At 36.1% G+C, this 25,994-nt stretch overlaps 1 protein-coding gene across 3 annotated transcripts in view; it reads left to right on the top strand.

Annotated features, from left to right (window-relative positions):
• The window catches only part of ETV1 (ETS variant transcription factor 1), a 111,566-nt gene extending 87,143 nt beyond the window's left edge, over positions 1 to 24,423 (top strand). The window contains exons 1-6 of one of the 3 annotated variants that reach the window (XM_058183104.1): positions 1,898 to 2,078; positions 8,543 to 8,609; positions 12,556 to 12,635; positions 14,915 to 15,084; positions 17,817 to 17,918; positions 20,604 to 24,423. In XM_058183104.1, the coding sequence (XP_058039087.1) occupies positions 8,569 to 8,609; positions 12,556 to 12,635; positions 14,915 to 15,084; positions 17,817 to 17,918; positions 20,604 to 20,825 (615 nt within the window). In that variant the 5' untranslated portion in view covers positions 1,898 to 2,078; positions 8,543 to 8,568 and the 3' untranslated portion in view covers positions 20,826 to 24,423. Of the gene's footprint in view, positions 1 to 1,897; positions 2,079 to 8,542; positions 8,610 to 12,555; positions 12,636 to 14,914; positions 15,085 to 17,816; positions 17,919 to 20,603 lie in introns of those variants that run through there. The other 2 variants (XM_058183102.1, XM_058183103.1) reach the window with 2 other exon arrangements.
• The last annotated feature ends 1,571 nt before the right edge of the window (positions 24,424 to 25,994 follow it).

The following is a 25,994-nucleotide window of genomic DNA, read 5'->3' on the forward strand; positions in this document are numbered from 1 at the left end:
CCTTGATAATGATACTGGCAGGCTTACTTTGAAGTCCTGTGATTGGTTTTGTTTTAAAGAAAAACACTATTTTATGCATGAATATTACTTGTGAGTCTTGTTATATACTGAATGCTGCTTCTGTTTATAGTTTGCTTTGTTGCCCTTTCATCTATATGAAGTTCGGAAACAGCATACTATGAATACTCAGTTAATGCTAGCATCAACTTTTTCAGTTCTAGGAAGTGTTTTTCATCATACGTAGAGGAATATGATAATAATTTACACTTGCTATAGCTCGGTGTCTCTCCACCTTACCTGCATGCTGGCTGAGGAATTCTGGGAGTTGCAGTCCACATATCTTAAAAGTTGATAAAGTTGAAAAACACTGAGCTATTCTATAGTACTAACGGCAACAGTTCTGACCCATCTGCTTTGTTTCAAGCATTATTATCAAATCTGCTATTTTTATTCTTCCCTCTTTCTTTCAAAAAGGCCATCAACTTTCAAAATATACACAGTGGTACAGTTTTTAATCATTATCTACCAGTGCCAGTTTACTAGTTAAATTATTGCTAGGTATTAGTCAAACATTTAGCACAATTTAAAACTGCAATGTTAAATTTCATTTGTTGGCCTTTTTATTAGATAAGCTAGAAATGAAAGCAGCAGGGAATTTAATTGGCAGTATTTTTTTCTGGTTAAGTCATTACTTTGATGAACTTCAGAGCAATGTTTATGGCTCCTAATTAACCATGATAGTCATTTGATTGAATAATCACTTTGGAAATGTTTCTAAAATTTGATTAGAGCTTGACCCATTCTTATAGTCATAAATTAACCAACAGCACTTTTAGAATCATACGGCTTTAGATCCTTTGGGAAAAAAATCAAAACAGGAATGTATTCTTTTCAGACAAGAGTGCAGTGTTTAATCATATGGCTATGTTAAATGCAAAGTGGTGGATAGCATGAAGCTGGTAACATGTCAATTGCAATATTAAAAATTGATATATTTGGACTACAGGTTCCATCATCGATAATTAGATTGCTTACTGCCCATGCAGGTAGTTCTCAACCTATGATCACCACAGGACTCAGAACATCTGTCACTAAGTGAGATTGTTGTTAAGTGCTCTGCTTTATGACCTTTATTGACCCTGTTATTAAGTGAATTTGGCTTCCCCCATTGACTTTGGTCTCGAAAGCTGGATGGGCAAAACACAAATGGAGGTGACACCCTGGAATGCTACAACTGTTGAAAATACATCCCATTGGTCATTTTGAATCACATGATCACAGAAACTCTGCAATGGTAATAAGTGTAACGACTGGTCGTAGCTCACTTTTTTCAATTCTTTCATAACTTCAAATTATTACTAAATGAATGGTTGTAAGTTAAGCACCACCTATAGAGACTATGCTTTCAAAAAGAAGATTTTGAAAAGGATAAAAGAATGGAAGTGTGCTTACTGACCCTGTGCTTTTAGATACATTTTTATACCAAAAACATTGATAAAGATATGTAGATATGATCAAGGACTCTACATATTATATGTTCTTAGTGCCTTACAAAGCTTTCACACTACAGAGATTTAACACATGGTCATTTCCATTCAAGAAATAAATGGATTTAAAGCAGAAGCAGTGATTAGAGCTTCTGTATACTCTTGATACATAGTAAAAATTATTCCATAGGGGTTTTTTTAATCTCAGTATGATTATTCTCCCTTTCCTTCTTCCTTGGGCATACTGTGATTCTTAACACCCTTTTGGTAAAAATAGGGATTGCATACCAGGATATGGAATCAGGATCTGACTTGACAAACAGAGGTGGGAAAGGCACTTTAGTGCTTTAACACTTCTTTCCATTACCTTGCTTACATATTTTATAATGCAACTAATCTTGGACTATATCCAAAATTGCAAATTCTTGAGTAATATGAAATCGCAACTAGAACAAACATTCTATGTTATGCTGCTAATGTTGATATGAAGTTGCATGTTCCATTCTTTTAGTAGTATTTACTGTACTGTTAATACTGTTAGTTTGAAGTTTTGAGGTGGGAAATACAATCCCAAAAGCTACCACAATAAAGGTAAGTTTGTTTAAATGTTACAGGGATAGAAAAAGAATTGCTGTTGTTGATGGGAGGACAGGTTGCGTTTACAGTATTCTGCCAAGCACTGTTAGTATTTTTAACTGACTTTAAAAAAATCTTTTAAGTATCGCAAGTCTAATGTAACAGGTATAGTTTATAGTAAAAAAAAAATAAAGATATGAGGAATAAGGAAACGGATAGATGCTCTTACTGTTATCATTGGCTACACTCACTTAGTGAATTCAATGTAAAATCTCATTTTCTTTTCCTCCTAACTCCTTGATACGTATCACTAGTCAGTGAGCAGTGAAATTGAGGATTGCGTTTTGGAAAAGGACTGCACACCACACTGAATAAATTACTTTTGGTCCTTTATTGTTGTTTTCTAATTCTTCAAAGATAGTCTAAGAAAAAATGTGATAGTATAGCAAATTACATTTTGCTTGCTAGAATGTTAAAATTAAAATTCTAGAATAATACATGAGAACAGTTTGCTATAGAATTGAAACTCAAAAATAAAATTAATATCCTTCAGAAAAGCTGCAAGTACTGTGCACAAAATATATGTTGAAACTGCTGACCAACAAATCAGGAGATTGTGAGTTCTAGTCCTGCCTTATGCATTAAAACCAACTAGATAACTTTGGGCATTTTCAGCCCAACCCATCTCACAGGGTGGTTGTTGTCAGGAAAATATGAGGAGAAAGGAACAAATAAATAAAGATTTATAAGATAAAAGTATAATAAACAAATAATTAAAAGTCATGCCAATAGTTTGGAGAAATCTAGGGAGACAAACTGCACCTCGAGAAAGACTAGTTAGGTCTTTCTCGAAAACCTACCTAGTGGCACTGAGGGTGGCGAAGCGTTCCTACGTTTCCACCCTCATTGCGTTGGCAGATAACCGCCCGGCCGCCCTGTTTCGGGTGACCCGCTCCCTCCTACATCAAGGGGGGCGGGATGACCCCTTGCAGGGATGTGCCGAGGAGTTTAGTGGTTATCTATACGATAAAATCGCTCAGCTCCGGGATAGTCTGGACAAAATTGCGATGATCCGGGTGAGATGACTGAGACGCGTCTTGTTGATGTTGTTTGGGATGAGTTTGATTCTGTGGCTCTCGAGGACGTGGATAGGTTACTGGGGAGGTTGCATGCCACTACATGTTTACTGGACCCGTGCCCCTCCTGGCTGGTGCTGGCCACTCGAGGCTGGCTCCGGGGAATTATAAATGCTTCTTTGTTGGAGGGGGTCTTTCCCGCCACCTTGAAAGAGGCGGTGGTGAGACCCCTCCTCAAGAAGCCTTCCCTGGACCCAGCTATTTTGGTTAATTATCGTCCAGTCTCCAAGCTTCGCTTTGTGGTGAAGGTTGTAAAGAGTGTGGTGGCATGGCAGCTTCCCCAGTACCTGGATGAAGCTGTCTATCTAGACCCGTTCCAGTCCGGTTACCGGTCCGGATATAGCATGGAGACAGCTTTGGTCGTGTTGGTGGATGACCTCTGGAGGGCCAGGGATAAGGGTTGTTCCTCTGCCCTGGTCCTTTTAGATCTCTCAGCGGTTTTTGATACCATCGACCATGGTATCCTGCTGCACCAGTTGGAGAGTTTGAGAGTGGGAGGCACCGTTTATCGGTGGTTCTCCTCCTATCTTTCTGACCAGTCACAGACGGTGTTGACAGGAGGGCAGAGATCGACCACGAGGCGCCTTACTTGTGGGGTGCCTCAGGGGTCGATTCTCTCGCCTCTCCTGTTCAACATCTACATGAAGCCGTTGTGCGAGGTCATCAGTGGCTTTGGGGTGAGTTACCAACTGTACGCTGACGACACTCAGCTGTACTTTTCCACCCCGGGCCACCCCAACGAAGCTGTCAAAGTGCTGTCCCGGTGCCTGGAAGCTGTACAGGTCTGGATGGGGAGAAACAGACTCAGGCTCAATCCATCCAAGATGGAGTGGCTGTGGATGCCAGCACCCCGGTACAGTCAGCTGCAACCGCGGCTGACTGTTGGGGGCGAGTCATTGGCCCCAACAGAAAGGGCGTTCTCCTGGATGGATGGCTGCCGTTTGAAGATCAGTTGGCGGCCGTCTTCAGGAGAGCCTTTTACCAGGTTCGCCTGGTGCGCCAGTTGCGCCCCTTTCTTGACCGGGATGCCTTATGCACAGTCACTCATGCTCTCGTCACTTCTCGTCTGGATTATTGCAATGCTCTCTATATGGGGCTATCCCTGAAGTGCACTCGGAGGCTCCAGTTAGTCCAGAATGCAGCTGTGCGGGTGATTGAGGGAGTCACACATTGCTCCTGGGTAACACTGCGCCTGCACAGTCTGCACTGGCTACCTGTGGTCTTTCGGGTGTGCTTCAAGGTGTTGGTTGCCACCTTTAAAGAGCTCCATGGCTTAGGGCCCGGGTACTTACGGGACCGCCTGCTGTTACCTTATGCCTCCCACCAACCCGTACACTCACGCAGAGAGGGTCTTCTCAGGGTGCCGTCCACCAAACAATGTCGGCTGGCGGCCCCCAGGGGAAGGGCCTTCTCTGTTGGAGCACCCACCCTCTGGAACGAACTTCCCCCCGGTTTACGCCAATTACCTGACCATCGGACCTTTCGCCGTGAATTGAAAACATATCTGTTTATCCAAGCGGGACTGGCTTGATTTTAAATTTTCAAATTTCTGGTTTTTTAATAATTTTAGATTGGGATATTTTAGTATAGGTCAATTTGACGGTTTTAATTTTCGGCCATCTTTGAATATGTATTTTAATTATTATTTTAATTTTGTATATTATTGTTTTAATCTGGCTGTACACCGCCCTGAGTCCTTCGGGAGAAGGGTGGTATAAAAATCTAAATAAACTAAACTAAACTAAACCTCTGAGTAAACTATTGGTCTATTGAAAAATAAATCTTATATTCCAATTTTTTTTTGGAATATTTGGGGATCTGGTGAAATTAAATAATAGGAAGGTATCTGGCTCCAGAATAAGTTCCCAATACCATCATTATATATTAAATAGGGAAACTATATAAATGGCCTAAATAAATAAATAATAAAGATACGATAATTGTATTAATTTTACTATAACTTCTCTCACATTTTGGTGGGAAGCTACTGCTTGAATCATTTCTGGTGGGTTCTTTTTTTTTGTAAAGAATAAAATGGATTTAATGTTAGTACTATACATGAACAATCAAGCTAGTACATGAACAACTGATATGAATATCCTTCCATTACCAATTATCTATTTCACATTTAAATTGCCAAACAACAGAAATAAAAAGCTCCAAGAAACAAGAGGGTGTGGAAAAAACCTTGGCAAGGTAGACATAATCTTTCTTTATCGCCACTTATATTAGAGCAGACAAATGAAAAAAATGCCTGACGTTTGAACAAAAGTTCAAAACTGTATTTATCAAGTTTTAACCTAACATTAACCAATGCAAAAATACTCAGAATATTAAATGTATTTAAGAACTTCATTTGACTGAACATCAGAATAAAATGTAAAGTGTAAACTTATGCATAAGTCTGATGTTTCATTGAAGTTTGATGGAGTGGCTGATTATATGAGTTGGTTGGTTTTAATATCTCATGTCAGTAAAAATGCTTGAAAATAATTCTGTTGGAAAAATAAAATATTTGTAGACCTTTCAAGTAAATACGTTTTCTTTCCATCAAAACATTATCCTTTAAAACCAAGCTTCATCAGTTGAACATTTAGTATCAGGATATCTAAATGACTAGAAAGCTAAGAAAACAAAATCATTTGAATTTTAGAATTTGGACAACCCATGACCCATTGAGTCATCCTTTCAGATATATTTCCTTACCTAAACACAATGCAAATCCAGATCATTGGTCTCCCACGTTCTGCTGATCCCCTGCAATCTCCCAAAGTTTCTGCAGTGATTTGTGGGAGGGTCTTACATGACTATGGCAGTGCAGTGATAGTGCTGAACATCAGCAGAGAGGGGCATTGAAATGGCAAAAACTTTCTTCACTTATGAGTAATGATTCACAGCATTCTGTAGCATTAATTCATTTGAGGTACCTCTTCCCCATAATTTCACCCATTTAAAGGTTAAAGACACAGAAGCTTTACTAGGATATAAATTCTAAATGGAACCCAGCTTTAGTGGTATTAAAAAAATGTTCAAATCTGGCTGGCAACATTACTTTCATATTTGCCATGTGCACAGTTTTAATCAAGTAATTCCCAGACTCTATTTCATTAGGGTCTTGCGTAAAAACAGGGTGAACAACAACTAATGACCTCTTTTTACCAGTCCACAATAGAAAGTGTCCTCACTTATTGCATGACGGTATGACATGCTGGTTTGACAGCCGTGGATAAAAAAACATTACAGAGGATGGTGAGCACAGCACAAAACATTGTGGGCTGTCCCCTGATACTACCAGATGAGATTGCTAGGGCTTGCTGCCTTAGAAGAGTGAGGAAAATCCTCAGGGATGACTCACACCCTGGGCACCACTTCTTTATCCTCCTACCATCAGGAAGGAGCTATAGAAGCATAGACAGCCACACAAACAGCCTGAAGAACAGTTCTTATCCATGGGCTGTCAGACTCCTGAATGCAAAATAACATAACTACGTAGTACAATGGATTTGCAGGGTGGGCACAACATGTAACATGTTCACACTGGTGTGCAATAGGACTGGGTGGTTGTTAATATGATTTATTGGGTTAGGGATCTTCACTGCAAGTTGTATTGTGTTGGGGAGGGTTCACTGAGGGAGCTCAACCAATCTCATTGTATGTATGTTGTGCACTGACAATAAAGATAGTACATGAACAACTGATATGAATATCCTTCCATTACCAATTATCTATTTCACATTTAAATTGCCAAACAACAGAAATAAAAAGCTCCAAGAAACAAGAGGGTGTGGAAAAAACCTTGGCAAGGTAGACATAATCTTTCTTTATCGCCACTTATATTAGAGCAGACAAATGAAAAAAATGCCTGACGTTTGAACAAAAGTTCAAAACTGTATTTATCAAGTTTTAACCTAACATTAACCAATGCAAAAATACTCAGAATATTAAATGTATTTAAGAACTTCATTTGACTGAACATCAGAATAAAATGTAAAGTGTAAACTTATGCATAAGTCTGATGTTTCATTGAAGTTTGATGGAGTGGCTGATTATGAGTTGGTTGGTTTTAATATCTCATGTCAGTAAAAATGCTTGAAAATAATTCTGTTGGAAAAATAAAATATTTGTAGACCTTTCAAGTAAATACGTTTTCTTTCCATCAAAACATTATCCTTTAAAACCAAGCTTTATCAGTTGAACATTTAGTATCAGGATATCTAAATGACTAGAAAGCTAAGAAAACAAAATCATTTGAATTTTAGAATTTGGACAACCCATGACCCATTGAGTCATCCTTTCAGATATATTTCCTTACCTAAACACAATGCAAATCCAGATCATTGGTCTCCCACGTTCTGCTGATCCCCTGCAATCTCCCAAAGTTTCTGCAGTGATTTGTGGGAGGGTCTTACATGACTATGGCAGTGCAGTGATAGTGCTGAACATCAGCAGAGAGGGGCATTGAAATGGCAAAAACTTTCTTCACTTATGAGTAATGATTCACAGCATTCTGTAGCATTAATTCATTTGAGGTACCTCTTCCCCATAATTTCACCCATTTAAAGGTTAAAGACACAGAAGCTTTACTAGGATATAAATTCTAAATGGAACCCAGCTTTAGTGGTATTAAAAAAAATGTTCAAATCTGGCTGGCAACATTACTTTCATATTTGCCATGTGCACAGTTTTAATCAAGTAATTCCCAGACTCTATTTCATTAGGGTCTTGCGTAAAAACAGGGTGAACAACAACTAATGACCTCTTTTTACCAGTCCACAATAGAAAGTGTCCTCACTTATTGCATGACGGTATGACATGCTGGTTTGACAGCCGTGGATAAAAAAACATTACAGAGGATGGTGAGCACAGCACAAAACATTGTGGGCTGTCCCCTGATACTACCAGATGAGATTGCTAGGGCTTGCTGCCTTAGAAGAGTGAGGAAAATCCTCAGGGATGACTCACACCCTGGGCACCACTTCTTTATCCTCCTACCATCAGGAAGGAGCTATAGAAGCATAGACAGCCACACAAACAGCCTGAAGAACAGTTCTTATCCATGGGCTGTCAGACTCCTGAATGCAAAATAACATAACTACGTAGTACAATGGATTTGCAGGGTGGGCACAACGTGTAACATGTTCACACTGGTGCAATAGGACTGGGTGGTTGTTAATATGATTTATTGGGTTAGGGATCTTCACTGCAAGTTGTATTGTGTTGGGGAGGGTTCACTGAGGGAGCTCAACCAATCTCATTGTATGTATGTTGTGCACTGACAATAAAGATTTGAATTGAATTGAATTTGAATTTGAATTTGAATTGAATATTGCCTTCTCATTTCAGAAGTGCCTAGTTGCCATTCCATTTACATGAGGCAAGAAGGCTTCCTCACTCACCCAAACAGAACAGAAGTTAAGTCTCTCTGTATATATATCCTTGTATGTATGTGTGAACTTTGCTTTCTTATTGTCTAAATACAGGATTTTAGCTTAGACTAAATATGCTAAAAATGGACAGAATTAGAAAAATATTGTAAAATTCTGGTGCCTGTTTCTGAAACATAAGCTTTCTTAGAGGTACACATTTGTGTTTTTCTAAATAGCCTCATGTAAACTCTGGAAGACAGGCCCGTGTTTGGGTGGTTTTAATTCTTTATTTCATATTTCTTCAGGTATGTTCTAAGTAGCTTATGGGACAACTCTTTGTTGCTGCAGTAGAAACAAACCTTTTCACAGAAAGTAGCATGGTGAAGTACTATTTATTCTTCAGGTTTATTGTGCATTCCCTAGTTACCTACTTTTGTACATCATGATAGATATTGTATATTTCTATCAAAGTAGAGAATAAAGAAAAGGGAAAAAAGTATTTTTATACATTATAAATCTACCAATAGTGATGCTAACAAGGCTGGTCAATAAAATTCATGATAAGAAAAAAAAAGTGTTCACACATCAGTTCATTTAACTGTGAACTTAATTGTGACTTAAAATAGTTTCTAGAGGAAGAGAGGAAGCCCATCTAGAATTGCTCTGGAGCTGTAAGAACAAGCAATGTTGAAATTTTGGCCTGGGATGAGAGAAGTGCAAGAAGACCACCCAGAGTGCCTTGATGCTTTCCCTTGGAGGAGGAGGCTTCCTCCCTTCCTGGTCAGTTGCCTTTGCTGAGGTTTGCCTTCAGCTAGGAGGGCCTCGCTCTGGCCAATTCCCCCCCCATTTGATCCCCCTTTGAACTTCCATAAACTCTGTCTTCCACTGTAGCAGTCCAGAGAAAGGCCCGCCATGGCACTGCCCTGCCATCCTGAGCAAACTTCTCTACACAGGATTTGAATGGCTCCTCCAGCTTTGAGAGTGTTGTGGCTCTAACTGGCTTCCTTTCTACAAGGGGAAGTGTCTTTCAGATGGTATTTAGCACATGCTGGTTTGTTAAGTGGCTGTCCTAATGTGATCCTGGGCAAGTCTCTGGCTCTTTTCTGCCCCCTTCTTGGTGTTCCCCAGCCAGTGGTCTTTGGCTCCTGGCTGGCGACTTCCTGGCTCTGTTGGGCTGTGCAGGATGTGTGCTCTGTGCCCCAAAGTTTTCCTTTGGGAAACCAACAGAGAAAACATTTAGTTAGTCTTTTATACAATAATCTTGTAAGTCAGTCTTGAATTCTAAATATTACTCGTTCTAGATTTTTGAAATTCAAAATTTTCAGTAAAAAAATTCTTATTTTATGTTATGATATTAGGCAGTAAGAAATGTACAGTTGCTTACTATAACCTGTTCCTTAATATCAGACATTTACAATAGCATTTAAGAGCATAGTAGGGTTCTAGATCCTGTGTAGTACCTTATGGAGTATTGTAAGAGCTATTTGTCCAAGATGAATCGCTTTTCATCTTGTTGTTCAATTCTCATATGTTGGCTTATTTCAAATTTGTACCTTATGTCAAATTTCAAGATACTAAAGATACACCATTTTTGACCAGCAACAAGACTTCTTCTGTCAGTGATGTCTGTCAGAATACACTATAACATTCATGTACCTAACTGCAAGGTGTATAACAATCAAGGAGGATAACTATACCAAACTAACAAACCAAACAAAGGTAGACTTGGAGACATGGAAGAACCTGCAGCTTTCCTTTATGGGCAGAATAGCGGTGATGAAAATGAATATTCTGCCAAAGATACTTTTCTTATTTCAAAATATACCCATAAAATTAGAGAAAAAATATTTTTGAAATTTGAATAAAATAATGTCGAAATTTATATGGCAAGGACAGAAACCAAGAATCAAATTGAAATTACTGCAAGAATCAAAAGAAATTCACAATTGGGAATTGTACTATCAAGCTGCAACTATCATTCGAGTTAAAGAGTGGATAACTTTTGGGAATAAGAGATTAATAACACTAGAGGGCCATGATATTCAATTAGGGTGGCATGCATTTTTATGATATGGAAGACACACGGCACATCAATATTTTCAAAGGCACTATATACTACATGCTCTATTGGTGGTATGGAACGAAATCAAAAAGTAGAATTATATGAAAATACCTGTCTGGCTATCCACATTAGAAGCACTGATACACCCAAATTTCATCAATCTGGGAAAAACAGCCTCATACAAGGATATACTAAACAAAAAAGGGGAATTGAAAACTACCAGAATTAAAAGAACAAGGGATAGAATTGGAGTGGTGATCATACCTACAAATTCAATCATGTTAGACGAAAAATGTGAAAACATGGGATGTTAATAGAGAACTAATGACTCTAGATAAATTGGGGACAGATGAGAAATTGTTAAAGGTAATTTAAAATATTTATTAGATTATAAAATGGAGAAAGAACAAGTCAAAGAGACAATGGTTATATCAGCTAAAAATTTTGGATACAATATTGAATTGGAAAAGTGGCAAAAGTTGTGGAAAAGAAACAGGAAATTAACACTGGCCACATCATACAAGGAGAATGTATATAAAATGTTTTATAGGTGGCACCTTCCTCCAGCAAGATTGACTAAAATGTTTAGTAATATATCCCCAAAATGCTGGAAATGAAATTACGTGCCTAGTAATACGTACCAGGCACGTACTACTACATGTGGTGGACATGCAAAAAAGCAAAAGAAATTTGGCGACGGATTCTGATGTAGTTAGAGGAAATGGTTGGACAAAGATTAGAATTTAAACCAAACTTATTTTTATTAGGAATCATAATGGACATAGTAAAGGGTTAACATATTTAATATTACACATCATAACGGCAGCGAGAATGGTATATGCCCAATAAATGGAAAACTGTATAAAGTATATCTTTAGAAAGAGAGATAATAAAGAAAATATTGGTTTGCACAGAAATTGATAAATTGATGTTAGAATTAAAAAATAAAGGAGAGACAGAATATCATGATAGGAATAGGAACTGAGAGGCTGGAGTTGGATCAGGAAATAACCAGGATTTGTAAACCCGAAATGTGATGTAATATAACTGAGCACATTGGGTAGAATAATTATATTTAATTAGTAATGTTTGAAGAGTATATATGATATCTGTTTTATATTTTAGTGTGTATGGCGGAGATGACGCCAGGATGGTCGCACTGTGTCCAATATTTTAATAACAAATCAATAAATAAATATTTAAAAAAACATTAACGTAGCAATCAATGTGCCATCCTTTTGTAAAAGAAAAAAGTTTCTAGATTTCTTTAGAGAATTAATTTAGCTATTATAACAGCTTATTTCTTTAACAATTGATCAGAGTTATTTAAAATCACTATTCTTTGCTTTTAATTAACAAAATAAACTAAGCTTGTAAGATTACATTTAGAAAAAGGGAGAATGCATGGCTTGACAATACTTTGTCCTAAATATTGTAAAATAAATAAAATAAACTAGCTCTATGCCATTACCATCAGTGTATTTTTTATGTCACTATTAATTTATTACATTTCTCGGGCCTCTTTCAAGGCAAGACATTTTGTATGTGTGAAGAAACAGCTGATAGGTAAAGCTTTTCAATGTTTTCATTTGACTTGGCAAAACCACAATTTTCTCTATATATGCCAATATAATAATTTTGGGGATTCATATTTTATTCTTTTAGCAGATTGTTCTATTGCTAACTAATACTCTAACCTGCAACATTTTAATGAGTCTGACACAAAAGTATACATATCTTGACTCCTAGCTATAGCATTTACTTGGGATTTTTTCAGTTTTGAATGCCAATTTTCAAAATCCATGTTTTCTAGATAAGAATTCTGAAAGTTGGAGTTCCAAAATATTGAAGGAGACCAGGTTGGGAAGGGCAATGTATTTTAATAATCTGTTTCAAGTGAGTAATGTGTCCGCTTTTCCTAAAATTACAGGTTGTATGTATGAAAAAGGTCCAAGACAATTTTATGATGACACTTGTGTTGTTCCAGAGAAATTTGAGGGTATGTTATGTACGTACATTTTTGTTCATCTATTCAGTCTTACAGAAGAAGAAGTTCTATGTAATGAAATCAAAAGAGAATAAAAAAATTTTACTTGATAAAATGCATAGTAATGACCCTATCTAAGAGAGATAAATATATAATTTGTTATTTGTGTGGTTGACCTTTACTTTTAGAAATCAAAATATGTTTTGCAATCATATCACTCTGTTTTTGAAAGCAAGGATTCTAAATTCAAAACCAGGGCAATCTATTTTACTTCTAATTATTACTTCTAATTATTCCAATGAGTCATAGATAGATTTCAAATGCATTGATAATGGCATAAAACCTGTTACTAGAGATTTATTGAAAACTGATCTCATAATTAACAAGCAGAACAGAATGCAGCTACTCTGCACTTACTAATAATCCAAACTCTTATTTTTTGTTCCCTGAAGAGTTGAATTATAGAGAGCACAAATACATCTGCTTTTCTGTGTATCAACAATTTTATTGTTATAATCTCTTGTATTTCTTAAAACTGATGCCCAAAGTGTAGTTTATATAATACCACATATAATCTTTAAAAGAATTTTTAAGATAACTAATATGTGTCATATGAAGCACAGCATATTCTTCTCATTATCAGATATCAAACTAGCATGTATTCCGAAGGGAAATTACTAATAAGATTAAGATTAGCCAAAGGAATTTGAATGGGTATTTCATGTCACATTAATTGTGTTCCTCTTCAGCACTGGGGAAAGCTGCTTTGCAAAACAGACAGCTAAGTGATTTATGTGTGGAATTGATAGTTGTATCCATACTAATATTAAACCTTTAAAAAAGTAGAGGGACAGTTATGGCAGCCAAAAAACAAGGGAACGTGGGAATTGTAATGGTTCTTTTCAGCTTTGCAATTTTTTGAAGTATATTCAGTCAACATTCTTTGGCTGAAAGGTTTGTGTTATCTACATGTCCATCACCATTACCTCTTCATTCAGCGGAAGACAGTTAAGAATCCCATTCTTATTTTTCCCTTTAAATTCATGATAACTTAATTCCCTCCTTGAGCTTCTACAGGTGTCAGAAATTGTGATCATTTCTAAATCCTCCCAAAAGAGGAATCCAGAGAAAAGCTGCGTTCTCATAATATTCATGCTTACAATGAAAAGATTAGTTCTTCCTCTAACATGGTATCAAAATAATAATAATAATAATAATCAAGGACATGACCATATGACTGAAGCATCATTTCTTTCATATGTGTTTTGCATGTGATACAAATGTTTGATATGGTTTTGATCAAACTACTAACTTGACTTTCCATTCTCCCCCAAAAGTTACTCCTAGAAACGCTATTATATACTTGATAATCCAATTTTCAGCCTTAAATTTATTCAGAGGGCTTAGTTAATAACATTGACTCATTCAGTTTCACAGATAATGAGATGAAAGTTCTCTAAACTTTTCATCTATAGGGTGGTCAGGAACTTACTATCAACAGGTTAAATAAATACAGCACTAATTAAATTGTCATATGATGTAGGGCTTTTTTTTAAAATCATTCCTCAGTGTGGGAAATTCTGCATTTAAAAACAATTGCAGTACTCATAAGGTGAACAAAAACAATAATTTCACTTATGAACTTTTAGCTGACAATTGTATAGTTTTAATATTTTATTCAGTAAGGTTATTTTACAAATCATGTAATTAGCATTTTATTGGTTGTGGGAAAATATAGCAGATTATCTTTGAGCTTTAATATATAAATGTACACATTCTCAACTAATAGTGTGTTTCAGAAAATTGTTAATGAATAGTTAAGCAATGTGAAAACTAAAAAGGAACTAATTGATCCATACGATTTGAATACCATACAATAAAATCCTGTTAAATTTTATTCAAATACTGTTCAATTTTTTCATATAAGTATTTGCAGGCAATAGAATACACTGTTTTTCCTAATGAGAGATTATATCTAGTATTGCATACAAATAGAGTCCTTCAGATATCACCATTTCCAAAGCTGGATCTTGCATAACTTTTGATAGCTACTTTCATACTACATGAATTGACTCTGGAATAAGTAAGTAACACTGTATTTTAATAAATTTGTAATTAGCCATTTTCTGAGAATTATAGTGCACTATGTTGTCCCAAAGTCATGAATATTATCTTATGTACCATTCCCTTTCTCTCTTGCTACAATAGCATCTATTTTTTTTTCTTTGTTGGTATTAAATTTACTGCATCCTTGGGTGCAATGAACTGAAATAAACGAACCCACATTTTCTTCTGCATAGGTGACATTAAGCAGGAGCCAGGAATGTATCGCGAGGGCCCCACATACCAGCGGCGTGGTTCCCTTCAGTTGTGGCAATTTTTGGTAGCTCTTCTTGATGATCCGTCAAATTCTCATTTCATTGCTTGGACTGGCCGAGGTATGGAGTTCAAGCTGATTGAACCAGAAGAGGTGAGTAAGGCCTCCTATATTGCATCTGTGTACTTTAAAACATTGCTGCAGTACTTTACCTTCTTTCTTTCTACATTCTCTTAATAAAACTCAAGAGTAATATGGTCTTATGCATAATACATCTTAAATAGAGTCCTTAAATAGAACATTTATGGTTCTGTATATGTGTATGACTCCATACACATCAAAGCCTGCAAGAATCAGACTTGCAGTCTGTCTAATCTACATGTTGCCACCTGTTCTCAGCCCAACAACACCAGGATTGAAAATAGAGATTACTGTGTTCCTCACATTGAACTGCTGCAAGTAAAGTGTCAGGGTTCCGAATATAAATCCAATAAATAACCTTTCCCTTTATCAGTAAGGGTGGCAAACGGGGATCAGATGTGTCTACTGTACCCATTTATACCTTGGCTAAGATTTAATTCACACAATTTCAAGCATGTTATTGTCTTGAAATTCATTTTCTAAAGAATCTAATTCTACCACAGCTCTTAATATCTGAACTGGGCCTATGTATCTTCTCTGTTAGCTTCCCTTTCTGTCTTTATATCTATTTTCATGTGATCTGTGATTCTTCACACTTTTCAGAGATCATACTACACACCCTTTCATATGTAAAGAGCCATGCATGGATTTTCAGATTCTATCATTCATTGGAACACATTAAAATCCTGATATTTCCACACAGATGCAGAGATACTATTCTGTTTGAAATTTCTTTTACCCAAAAAGAGAGGCATAGAAGAATTCTTAGAAAGAGTTGCTGCTTGAACTTTAAAGGAGTATTGGTGCATTTGGAAGAAGCTTAAGAATTGTGATCCTAAATAGTATGGTTGAAGTTAAGTTTGGGGAAATCCTGAGAAGATACTTGGTATGAACCAAAATAGATAAACAATGAAAACTAGCCAGCTTTTGTGAGCCTGAATGCCTACTTCTAAGCAAAAGAGAGAATATGAAGGAATGGAATTAGGAATAGTATATAGCGGCCTGGATTGACCATCTGAATAGGACATTCCTACAAATACGTTAAATTCAGTTGCATCCTAACATAACATCTGTATTCAGATTTGAAATAGACACAGTGCATTAGAAAAATCTTAAATTTTTAAAAGAATATTTAGCTAGCATTTTTTTTTAAAAATACAGCTAACATTTTCATTTCATTTTTGTTTTTATCAGTTTATTTTTCTTTTCAGTTATATGTTTATATTATGTCTACATTTTGAAAAACTGCATTTATTTTCATATTATTTATTGTGTACTAGTTTGTTTGAATAATTTATGATGTTCAGACATAAATTTATATAGCCATCTATCTGTCAGACAAAAAAGTGACTTTGGAAGGCCACAAGAGTTAAAAACAATTTACTAAATCAACTGGATGCCCAGAGTTACAATTGCACACCCAGCTCATGTCCTGCTGCGCTGCAGGTTCTTCAGGGATATCAGATCAACATACATTCTTCCTCTATTAGAGAGATATCTAGGGAAATCAGATAATTTCTTCCTGGACCATTTTCAGAATTCAAATCCAGCCACTACTTGTTCAGTAGCAAAATTTTGTGCTGCTTCAATGATAAGGAAAAAATACCTAGAGAACTAAAGATCCTTATTCATATTACTACTTTGCTTAATTATTTTCTAATATTTTTTAGAAAATGTATTTATTTTAATGTTTAACTTTTGTGCTGGTCTGTGACCGTAATAAAGATCTATTCTTATTCTGATTTACCAGCAAACCCAGCTCAAAAAGACAGTGTTAGCAACAAAAGGCTTACCTAACCATCCATTCCAAATGACTCAAAGAAGAGCAAGGCTTTTAATGAAAAGATCCTCGGCATATGCCCTCCTTGCTAGATCTAGTGACAGACAGCCAGGCAGTTTCATAAATAATCTGGCACTATGCCATGTAGACTTTATTGATGACATACATTGAATTGCATCTGAAAGCCATTGTGAGGTCATGCTACTCACAAAACAGGTTTTGTACTTATATGTAACACAACATAATATAATGTAATATAATGTTGCTATATTACATAACAGGAAATGCATTACTGCATTTTGGACCAGCCATTGCTTCTGTATTTTCCAATGCAGAGTTAAAGATGGAAATTCTCTGGATCAGAGGATCTTCTACTTAACCTTGGTTGATTCACTTGACCTGAAACCTTCTTCACCATCCAAATTTCCAGACTCTGGGAAAAAACCTTGACAGTAGCACTTTGGTTGATCCAGGATGGGGATTTATTTATTTACTGTATAAACAGAGTTGAGATATACAGTCAGATATCATTAGCCCACTGACATTATTTATAGATGTGAGACACAATATCAGTAGTAGTTTCATGCAGGTGTCAAATAGGTACATGGAGACAGAACTGTAAGACACCCTACAAAGCAAAGGTTTTAAACTCAAATTGTTCCTTTCTCCAATATCAACTAGAATTGATTCTGGAAAAAGGAATAGAACCATATCAACACCATGTCTCCTATACCTGTAAGCCAGTCCAAAGGATACCATGACAGCTGGCATCAAAAAGTTCTGAGAGATCAAGGAGAGATAATAAGATATATCAAAGTGCACTTGATCAATACATTCAATCACTTCATTACTATGGGCAGGCCTAAATGCTGACAGGAAGGGATCAGATAAAGCCAGTTTTATCAAATTTATAAAAAAAAAATATAAAATGTAACAGATGGGTATTAATGTCTCTTGATGACAGGTGGCACGGCGCTGGGGGATTCAAAAAAACAGACCAGCTATGAACTATGATAAACTTAGCCGTTCACTTCGCTATTACTATGAAAAGGGAATCATGCAAAAGGTGAGAAATTTGTATTTTTTGTATTTCCGTGAAATTTTGCATGTTAATTTATAAACTGGTTTAAAAATTCAAATATTTCTAAACTGCGTATCTAGTATGACCAATATAAGGAAATTCATTAAATGTCTAACTTTCAAATTTCCTTGTAAAACCTTCTCCCCAGCCTATTATTTTAAAATCCATGACTTAGAATGTGAACATCGATGTAAATTGAAAAGCTATAGTAGGATTTTGGTCAATTTTGTAAATTCTTCCACACCATTAACAGACTGGCCTGCCTAATGCCTCTGTACATTTTTCTCTTCACATACCCTGTCCGGGAAAACACAACCCTCTTGCAAAGTATGTTTTTAACTTCCTTCAAAACCTTTTAAGGAGCCAAGTCTCAAATCTCATGCAGATTACAGCAGTTTTCTTCAAAAGTTTCAAAAAATAAATAGAAACTAATATCCTTGATTATAAAAACCATCTCTGTTTGTGTATGTGTGCACACATAAACACACAAATACACACACACACATATATATAATTGATTGTAATTATAATGGTTCAAATTTTTTTGGTCTTCATTTCGACAGTGCAGCTGTTTTTATGATTGAAGCTATACATGTCATTCTTATCCTATCATTTTATTTTCATAATAATTTCCGTAATTTATAAATTTGCTTAATTTAATATTAATTAATGTAAATTTGAATAATAAATTTGATAAATCAATAAATAAAAGATTAAGACTGCTGAAAGAGGAATTAGAATATTTCCAGATGATGGTGGCCAGAATCCTTATCCATTAGCTATACTACTTGGGGCTATTAGAGGATGTAGTTCTGTAATATCTGAAGTCCCTGCATTGAGAGGAAGAGATATAGTGATTGGGATAAGAGTATTTGATTTCAGTGGCTTGTTGGGGATTTCAGTTTTGTTTCCCCAACTTAATCCAGTACTTACACTAATAATCAGAATAACTATAGAAATGTATTCGATGTTCAGTATATCTGTTTTTCTTAATCAAAACATAATTATGTTGTCTTTTTAAAGGCAATCGTACTCACTTGTTTTAAATAATCACTGTAAAAACTGAATTAACCAAAACACAAATAACATTTGCTCAAAGGAGGAAGTAAAATCAAAATCTGATGAAAGCAGTATTTCATTAGGCCAATGGTACATTTGTGAATTAAGCTTTTAAACTTCCAAGAATGCTTTATCAGATAAGAAAAATATTTTCTTCAAAACAGAAGGGTCTGTGAGTAAGAAAATATATGGTTGATGCCATGGTGGTTTCTACCGGTTCGCCTGAACCAGTAGTAGCGGCAGTGGCGGGAGGGTCTGCCTACCCACTCAGACGTCATCACAGACGCTCTGTGCATGCACAGAAGTGCTACGCGTGAGTGAAACGAGTGCACGCTCACACATGCTCCCAGTTCCAAACCGGTAGCAAAGGTAAGTGTAACCCACAACTGGTTTATGTTAACCAAGTTAGCATTAGATTAACATCTCTGAATACTGAAGTTGCAAAAAAATATGCAAAAGAGACCTTATTTTTTTTAAAAAGCATGTTCTTTCAAGAACTTGCCTCAAAATTATGGGGATGAGAAAGCAATTGTCATTGAATGATATACAGACTCCCTGTTACAGTTTCTTTGGGAAACATAGCCATAATAATACGCATGCAGAGTGATAAAAGTCCTGCCACTTTGCTGAAGGCAGGCACAAAAAATGGTGGGATTCAAATGACCACAGCTTCTCTTTTCTGAGCTCTTGTGAAAATAACATCTTGATGGAGTCCATTATCAACTTACTTTCTTGAAGATGAATGTTTTTCTGATCAAGTTTAGTCACCCTCCACATCAAAAGAGCCTGATAGTATATAAATACTCAAAGCTTCCAATGCACTTTTCATCCATCATAAAATAAAAGCAGAAAACCAACCCCATTTGGCCTAAAGAGCCAGGAACAGTTAATACAGCACCAGCTGATGTGATACAATCTAACTTCAATTGCTTCAAGCTTCAGTATGGCCCAAGAAAAGAATTGGTACTTAAATATGTATATATATTGGAAACTAATAAGACTGTCCTTGGCCTGTCTAATCTTGTGGGCACTTGTCTGGCAGTTGTCTCTTCCTTTGTCCCTCTTCTTTTCCTGCATTTGGGACAGCAGAAGCTTATTAACAATGAGTCATAGGTTTGGATTGTTCAATATATTTTTCAAATTAAAACAGTAATGCAATTCAAAAGAATTCTCTATGTTGGGATTATTTTTTAAGATTACGTTCTCTGAACCCTAGGGTCTTTTTTTTTTTTACAAAATGTTGGTAGAGTTCTATTACAGACTAAGAGGAAAAGAAAAAGTTCATGCAGACTCACCCAATTTTTCTATCACTAGAGCTTGCCTCTCCTCAAGAGTTATAGGGTATTTTTTTAAATGAAGGTTTTACAGCTTGAAAAAGTTTGAAAATCTTTATTCAATGTGATTATTTTTAAAAAATAGTAAAACCATTAATCTTCCATGTCATTCATTGTCGTCTAATTTTTGCCCAGTTTTCCTTGTGCATCTTGTTTTCTGTGTTCCTGATGCACAAAATATTTTTTGATACCCCTATATGGCTGCAAAAGAAAAGTGTACTTCTATCTCTTACAGCCTTTCTCTTTTCCACCCTTCTTCTTTAACATTGCTCTTAAGGTTGCTGGAGAGAGATACGTGTACAAGTTTGTTTGTGACCCTGAAGCCCTCTTCTCCATGGCCTTTCCGGATAACCAGCGTCCCTTGCTGAAAACTGACGTCGAACGTCATATCAATGAAGAGGACACTGTCCCTCTGTCCCACTTTGATGAGAGTATGGTCTATATGCAAGAAGGAGGCTGCTGTAATACCCACCCTTATAATGAAGGCTATGTATATTAATTGGAGTGACAGGAGTGAAGCCCCTTTTTCATCCTAAGCTTCTCCCTCTTTCATGAGACCAAGACAAAAGCTGAATTCCCTTCAGTTGATTTTATAAGAATAAGGATTAAAAACGGTAAAAAGAATAAAAGAGTACTATAAAGGGGTTTCTTCTGTTGTATTACTCCTGTAGTCTGACATGGACAGTGCACTTTATTTGAAAAGGGAAGTTTAGAATCTAATTGTTTATTCTTTGAAACAAGGGTGGAAAATACAGGTTTTAAGTACAACAAAGCTGTATCATGTCTGAGTTTGTTTCTGTTTCTTACTTGGTTAAAAATAATGTACATGTTCTCTAATTACCCATAGTACAGTTAATTCTAGACGTGATCAATAACCATTTGTACACTACTTGGAGAATTATCTGTCATGGACACTCTCCCCTCTCTCCCATTTTCACTATAGTCTAGCCATTTTTCTTGTCTTTTTTATTGCTAGACAGACGTTATTTACCCCTTACAAAGATTGAGCTTTGCACATTCAGAATGTGTGCTCTACCACTGAGCTAAGGACCAATAATAGATGGTGGATTTGAAGTGAATTAGATTTTTAGTTTTGTTCCTTAAAAGACAGGTTCTACCTTTAATTTAACTCTTAAAAACATATCTATGTATCTTAGACACTACCTTGATTCTGTACACAAGTTATTAAGGAAAGCATTCATTCTGGTCCGAAGAACACAGTTCCTGGTTTGTGATTATAAATTGCAAGGCTTTTGATATCAGGTGCCATCTTGTTATGCAAATACATCAACATTTAATCGCTTTCAACTTTTCAACATCCACCTGAGCATAGTAATTGTTTATACTGAACCATTCTGCATATTCTTTTAACTTTATGTACAGGACTGTGATCGCAAAGGGTGAGACAGAATGTTGTCCTTCCACTTTCTTTGATTCATAAATAGGTTATTTAATCAATAAGAATTAACTGTACTAGTTCTCATATCTCATTATGCTATTTCAATCCACAGCAGTTTCTCCTTCAGCAAAATATCCAATATACAAATAAGTACTTTAGTAATTTTAGACACGATATCCAATAATATGCATTTAAGCCTTTATACTGCTGTGTTATGTTGATAAGCATATATACATACTAGCTAATGCTATCGCTTCTGCTGCTGTCTTTATTCCTGTAATACTCTCTTTGCTGAATTTACTATGCTCTTTATAAGCGATGCTGTAACTACAGGTAGCATTCAGGACAAAATAGATGACTTGAACCTTTTACTGCTTAAAAAAAATAGCTTATGCCATAGCTGTGCTATAAACAGCTTTTATGTGCATTGCGACATGGATAGGACTTTCCAGCTTGCTAAAGAGGAACTCTGCTGAACCTTTTATAATGCTCCGTGGAGCAGAGACCTCTACATGATATCAAAAATAGTTATTTTCTTTTTCTTTATTCTTTGGGCTGTATCATGTAGTGCTGGCACTGATGCTTAACAATTTTGTTAGGGACACTAATTGTAAGTGTGATTAGATAAGTTTGGGAAACCCTTTAAAAGTTGTTTTAATTTTGGGGAAGGCCACATTGGAAAGAAGACAAATATCTTATTCTTGAGATCAAATTAAATGAATAATATTTAAGAAGACCTTATCTTCAGTGTTAACTTTTTGCATTGGAGCAGGAAATAGAAAGCATGTTTGAAGTTTGGAGAGTGGTTTTTCAAACCACTTCTCTTTCAGAACATCCATCCCAATAGTCATATACATACTTTGCCCAGAAATCATCAACTCTGAAATAGAGAAAGGGCGGATAGGAGTCCATAATTATTAGTTTCAAAAATAATGTTTCATTGTAAATGACATGATATCAGAGATGCCGGGATGTGGTGATTTACTTTGTACTCAGTGTTAGTCAGGAACCTATAAATCTATAAATGATTTATAATGCAATTCATTTCAAACTTAATGAGTATTAACCACTATAAACCACAGCTGCAACAAAGCACACTGGGTCTGCATCTCTTTCACCCTAAAACATTAAGAGAGTTTCATGTGTGCATGTTAAAATTCCATGGCATGTTAACCTTACAGAAATCTCTGCAAAAAGTGCTTCATGTTATCCCTGCCATTGTTCAGTGGCAAAATTTCTCTAGCTGGTATAAAATTTGTTTTTTGTTTTTGAAAAGCTACAATTGGGATAGAATCAGTGACTTTAATCATGATGCCTACAGATGTCTCTATTGACCTTCCCTAGACTTCCCTCCTCACCTAACTTAAAAATGGGAGGCTAGCATTTTCAGAGTGCCAGCTGTCTTCAATCAAAAGTTCTGCTTTTTAAAAAAAGTTCTGTTTATTAAAAAAAAATAACAGTTGGGGAACATCCGCTTGCCCATTAAGAATATACCTAGGTAAATGTGGAGGTAGAAGTCCTGGGAATATATATACATTTGTCATCTGATAAATGGGTGATTTCTGTCTGGCTGCATCCATCATGGCAGCCATTTTGTGAATAGTCATCTCTGCCAATCTTTTTTTCTGAGTGAGGTACTTAAAATTCCAAATGTGTCTCCCAGTCTTAACAACAGAAACATCTTTGGAGGAAGTCAAGATCTCTAAAGTGGCAGTGCAACATCACAATTGAAGCCTCACCTCTTGTACGTACATACAAAAGGGCAGGGTATTGATGTGATTGCATAGCTGCCTTCTTGCCAATTTTGACCCTCTAACAAGAATCTAAAATAAAGTTTCTCCTTGCCTTAACTGCTAAGTTAGGGTAGATGCGCAGAAACATGCTTGCTTCTAAACAAGGTTTATAAAATAAACTGGCTGTGAGTCCATGCTAAAAGTCCTTACAGGGAGAAGCAAGTATCTAGAAACCTGAGCACATTCTGCTTAATGATAATTGTATCTTTATTCTTTCAGCCAGACATTAAAGCATATTGAGTCAATTCGAGAGGCCAAGGTTTTTATCTCCCCCCCTCAATGCCCCTCTTACTGAAAATATTAATTAATCACCCTTATTGATAGCCCCAAAGATAGCATTTGATTTGACCTGGGATTATCAGTCTTCTGGTTAAAGTTCACAGGATAACTGAGTACACCTTCAACCTCCTGCATCATGTTTGCATTTTTAATGGGCAGGGGTTTACAGAACATGTCACCTGATAGAAAAAAAGCAGAACAAACTCCTGGTGTTTGTTCTGAAAAGTATGGATTAATCCAGTTTTACAGAGCCACTTTTTAATTGACAGATTCCCCAATTTATGTCCCCCTTAAATAAAAGGTTTTGTGGTTACTTTTGGTTTTGGTTTTATTGCAAGGAACAGTTCTTTGAAGAGAAAATATTAGGTGAATGGGGTAGTTGAAAAAAAGAAAGCCTGAGTCAAATGTCTTAATATTTAATATATATCTATATCTATATACTGTATATGGTAGTGATTCACTGAACTAAAAGATAATTCCCAGGGGGAAAATGGTATAAGAATTTGTTATCTGGAATTGTTGGATCCTTTTAAAATTGTACCTTTAAAAAAAAGAGTATTTTAAGTTCTGTTTTTATTCCACATTTTTCCAGGTAGATTAATAAATCTGGCAGCTGATTTCTGAAAGATGGTTGTTTGAATGTCTAATGATTTTATTTTTATTTATTCAACATAATTGAAAGGTTTACTGGAACAAAGCAAAGATGTCTCTCCTTGCTGCATCCACAACACCACAGCAAGCAACTATCATAGTTTATGTATAGCTTGCTGCTAAAAATCCCCCAAATGAAGGCAAACAAAATTTCTAAAAATAAAGAAAACCCATTTCTTTGCGCAATTACAATAGGTTGTTAACTGGTCAATATTCCTTGGAAACACAGTACAACATTAAAGTATTTCACGTCAGGACATGTCTCTCCTCACTTTATTAGTAGTACTTTATCACATACTTGTTGCCTTTTCCATATCTGGTCAAAATTGTTGTAGCTTGTTATTTCTGAGGTCTAGCCCTTTCCTTCAGTCTTTTCCTTTTGAAGGCGTTTTCATAAATAGTAATTCACCCAGTATTGTTCTTGGGAAGATAAATGTGGAAATTACATTTGAGGTCAAAAACTGCATTCATAGGTTCTTGTAATGGTATGTAGGCATAACCTTGGAAGATAAGACGAAGAGCTACAGACTAGACATGGTCAGATAAATTAAATTTGATTTCAAATGAAAAGAGATGGTAAAAGCATCCCTGAAGGGAGCCTCCCCAATTTTCATGAGAGTAAGAATGAATGTCACAGGCTCTTTTAAGTAGACACAAGTCAGTGGGCTTCAAGAGACAACCACCCAGGTCCCTAGGCAACACACAGAGATTACTATTCATTGCTCACTCTTTCTTACTCCTACGACATCTACTATTTCTGCTTCAACTACTACTTCTTATGAGTCCTAATACTGGAGAAAAATATTTTTCTAACTTTAGGCTCTTTTGTGAGGTTTCATTTCAGTAAGAGAGCATACACTTCCTTCCCTCTCTTCCTCATACTAACATTACCGCCCCGACTTGTTTCACTGCACAGCTTTTATAGATGTAATTGCTGGCTGGCTGGAGGGCTTAAAGGAACAGACAATAGTGGCCAGGTGCTGGCTGGCTGGCGGGCTTAAAGGAACAGACAATAGTGGCCAGGTGCTGACCATTTTTTAGGCATCCTGCTCTCTCCCAAGGAATTTTCAAACTTGCAAGATACTGTTAATGGAATGTTACAATAAAAATGAAGTTACCATTCCTATTGTGGTTCTAGTCTGGACTACCTCCTAAGGCAGCCCTCTCTGGCTGACAGCATGATGGACAGGATGTTTGGTTTGTTATATTAATGGAGGAGGGTAAAAAAAGGATGTTAGGGCAGCTACATACAGCATTTGTCATACATCTTCTCCTGACAAAAATGCAATGTCCCTTCTCTAATTCCAGACACAGGGAAAAACAATGAAACAATATATGGATCTGAATTGTCTGAATATGCTCAATGAGGAACAAATGCAAAATAGAGGAAATAAAGAAAAAGAAAATTGTAGATTACACTTTAGACATCACCCCTTGGTTACATCTAATACATATCTGCCTTCATGATGTTTACACTTGAATCTTTATTTTTGATTCACTGAAAGATGAGGAACACCTTAATCCCAACTCTCAAAGTTTTAACCAA

The sequence above is a fragment of the Ahaetulla prasina genome, chromosome 4, assembly GCF_028640845.1.
Source record: "Ahaetulla prasina isolate Xishuangbanna chromosome 4, ASM2864084v1, whole genome shotgun sequence".
Classification (NCBI taxonomy): domain Eukaryota; kingdom Metazoa; phylum Chordata; class Lepidosauria; order Squamata; family Colubridae; genus Ahaetulla; species Ahaetulla prasina.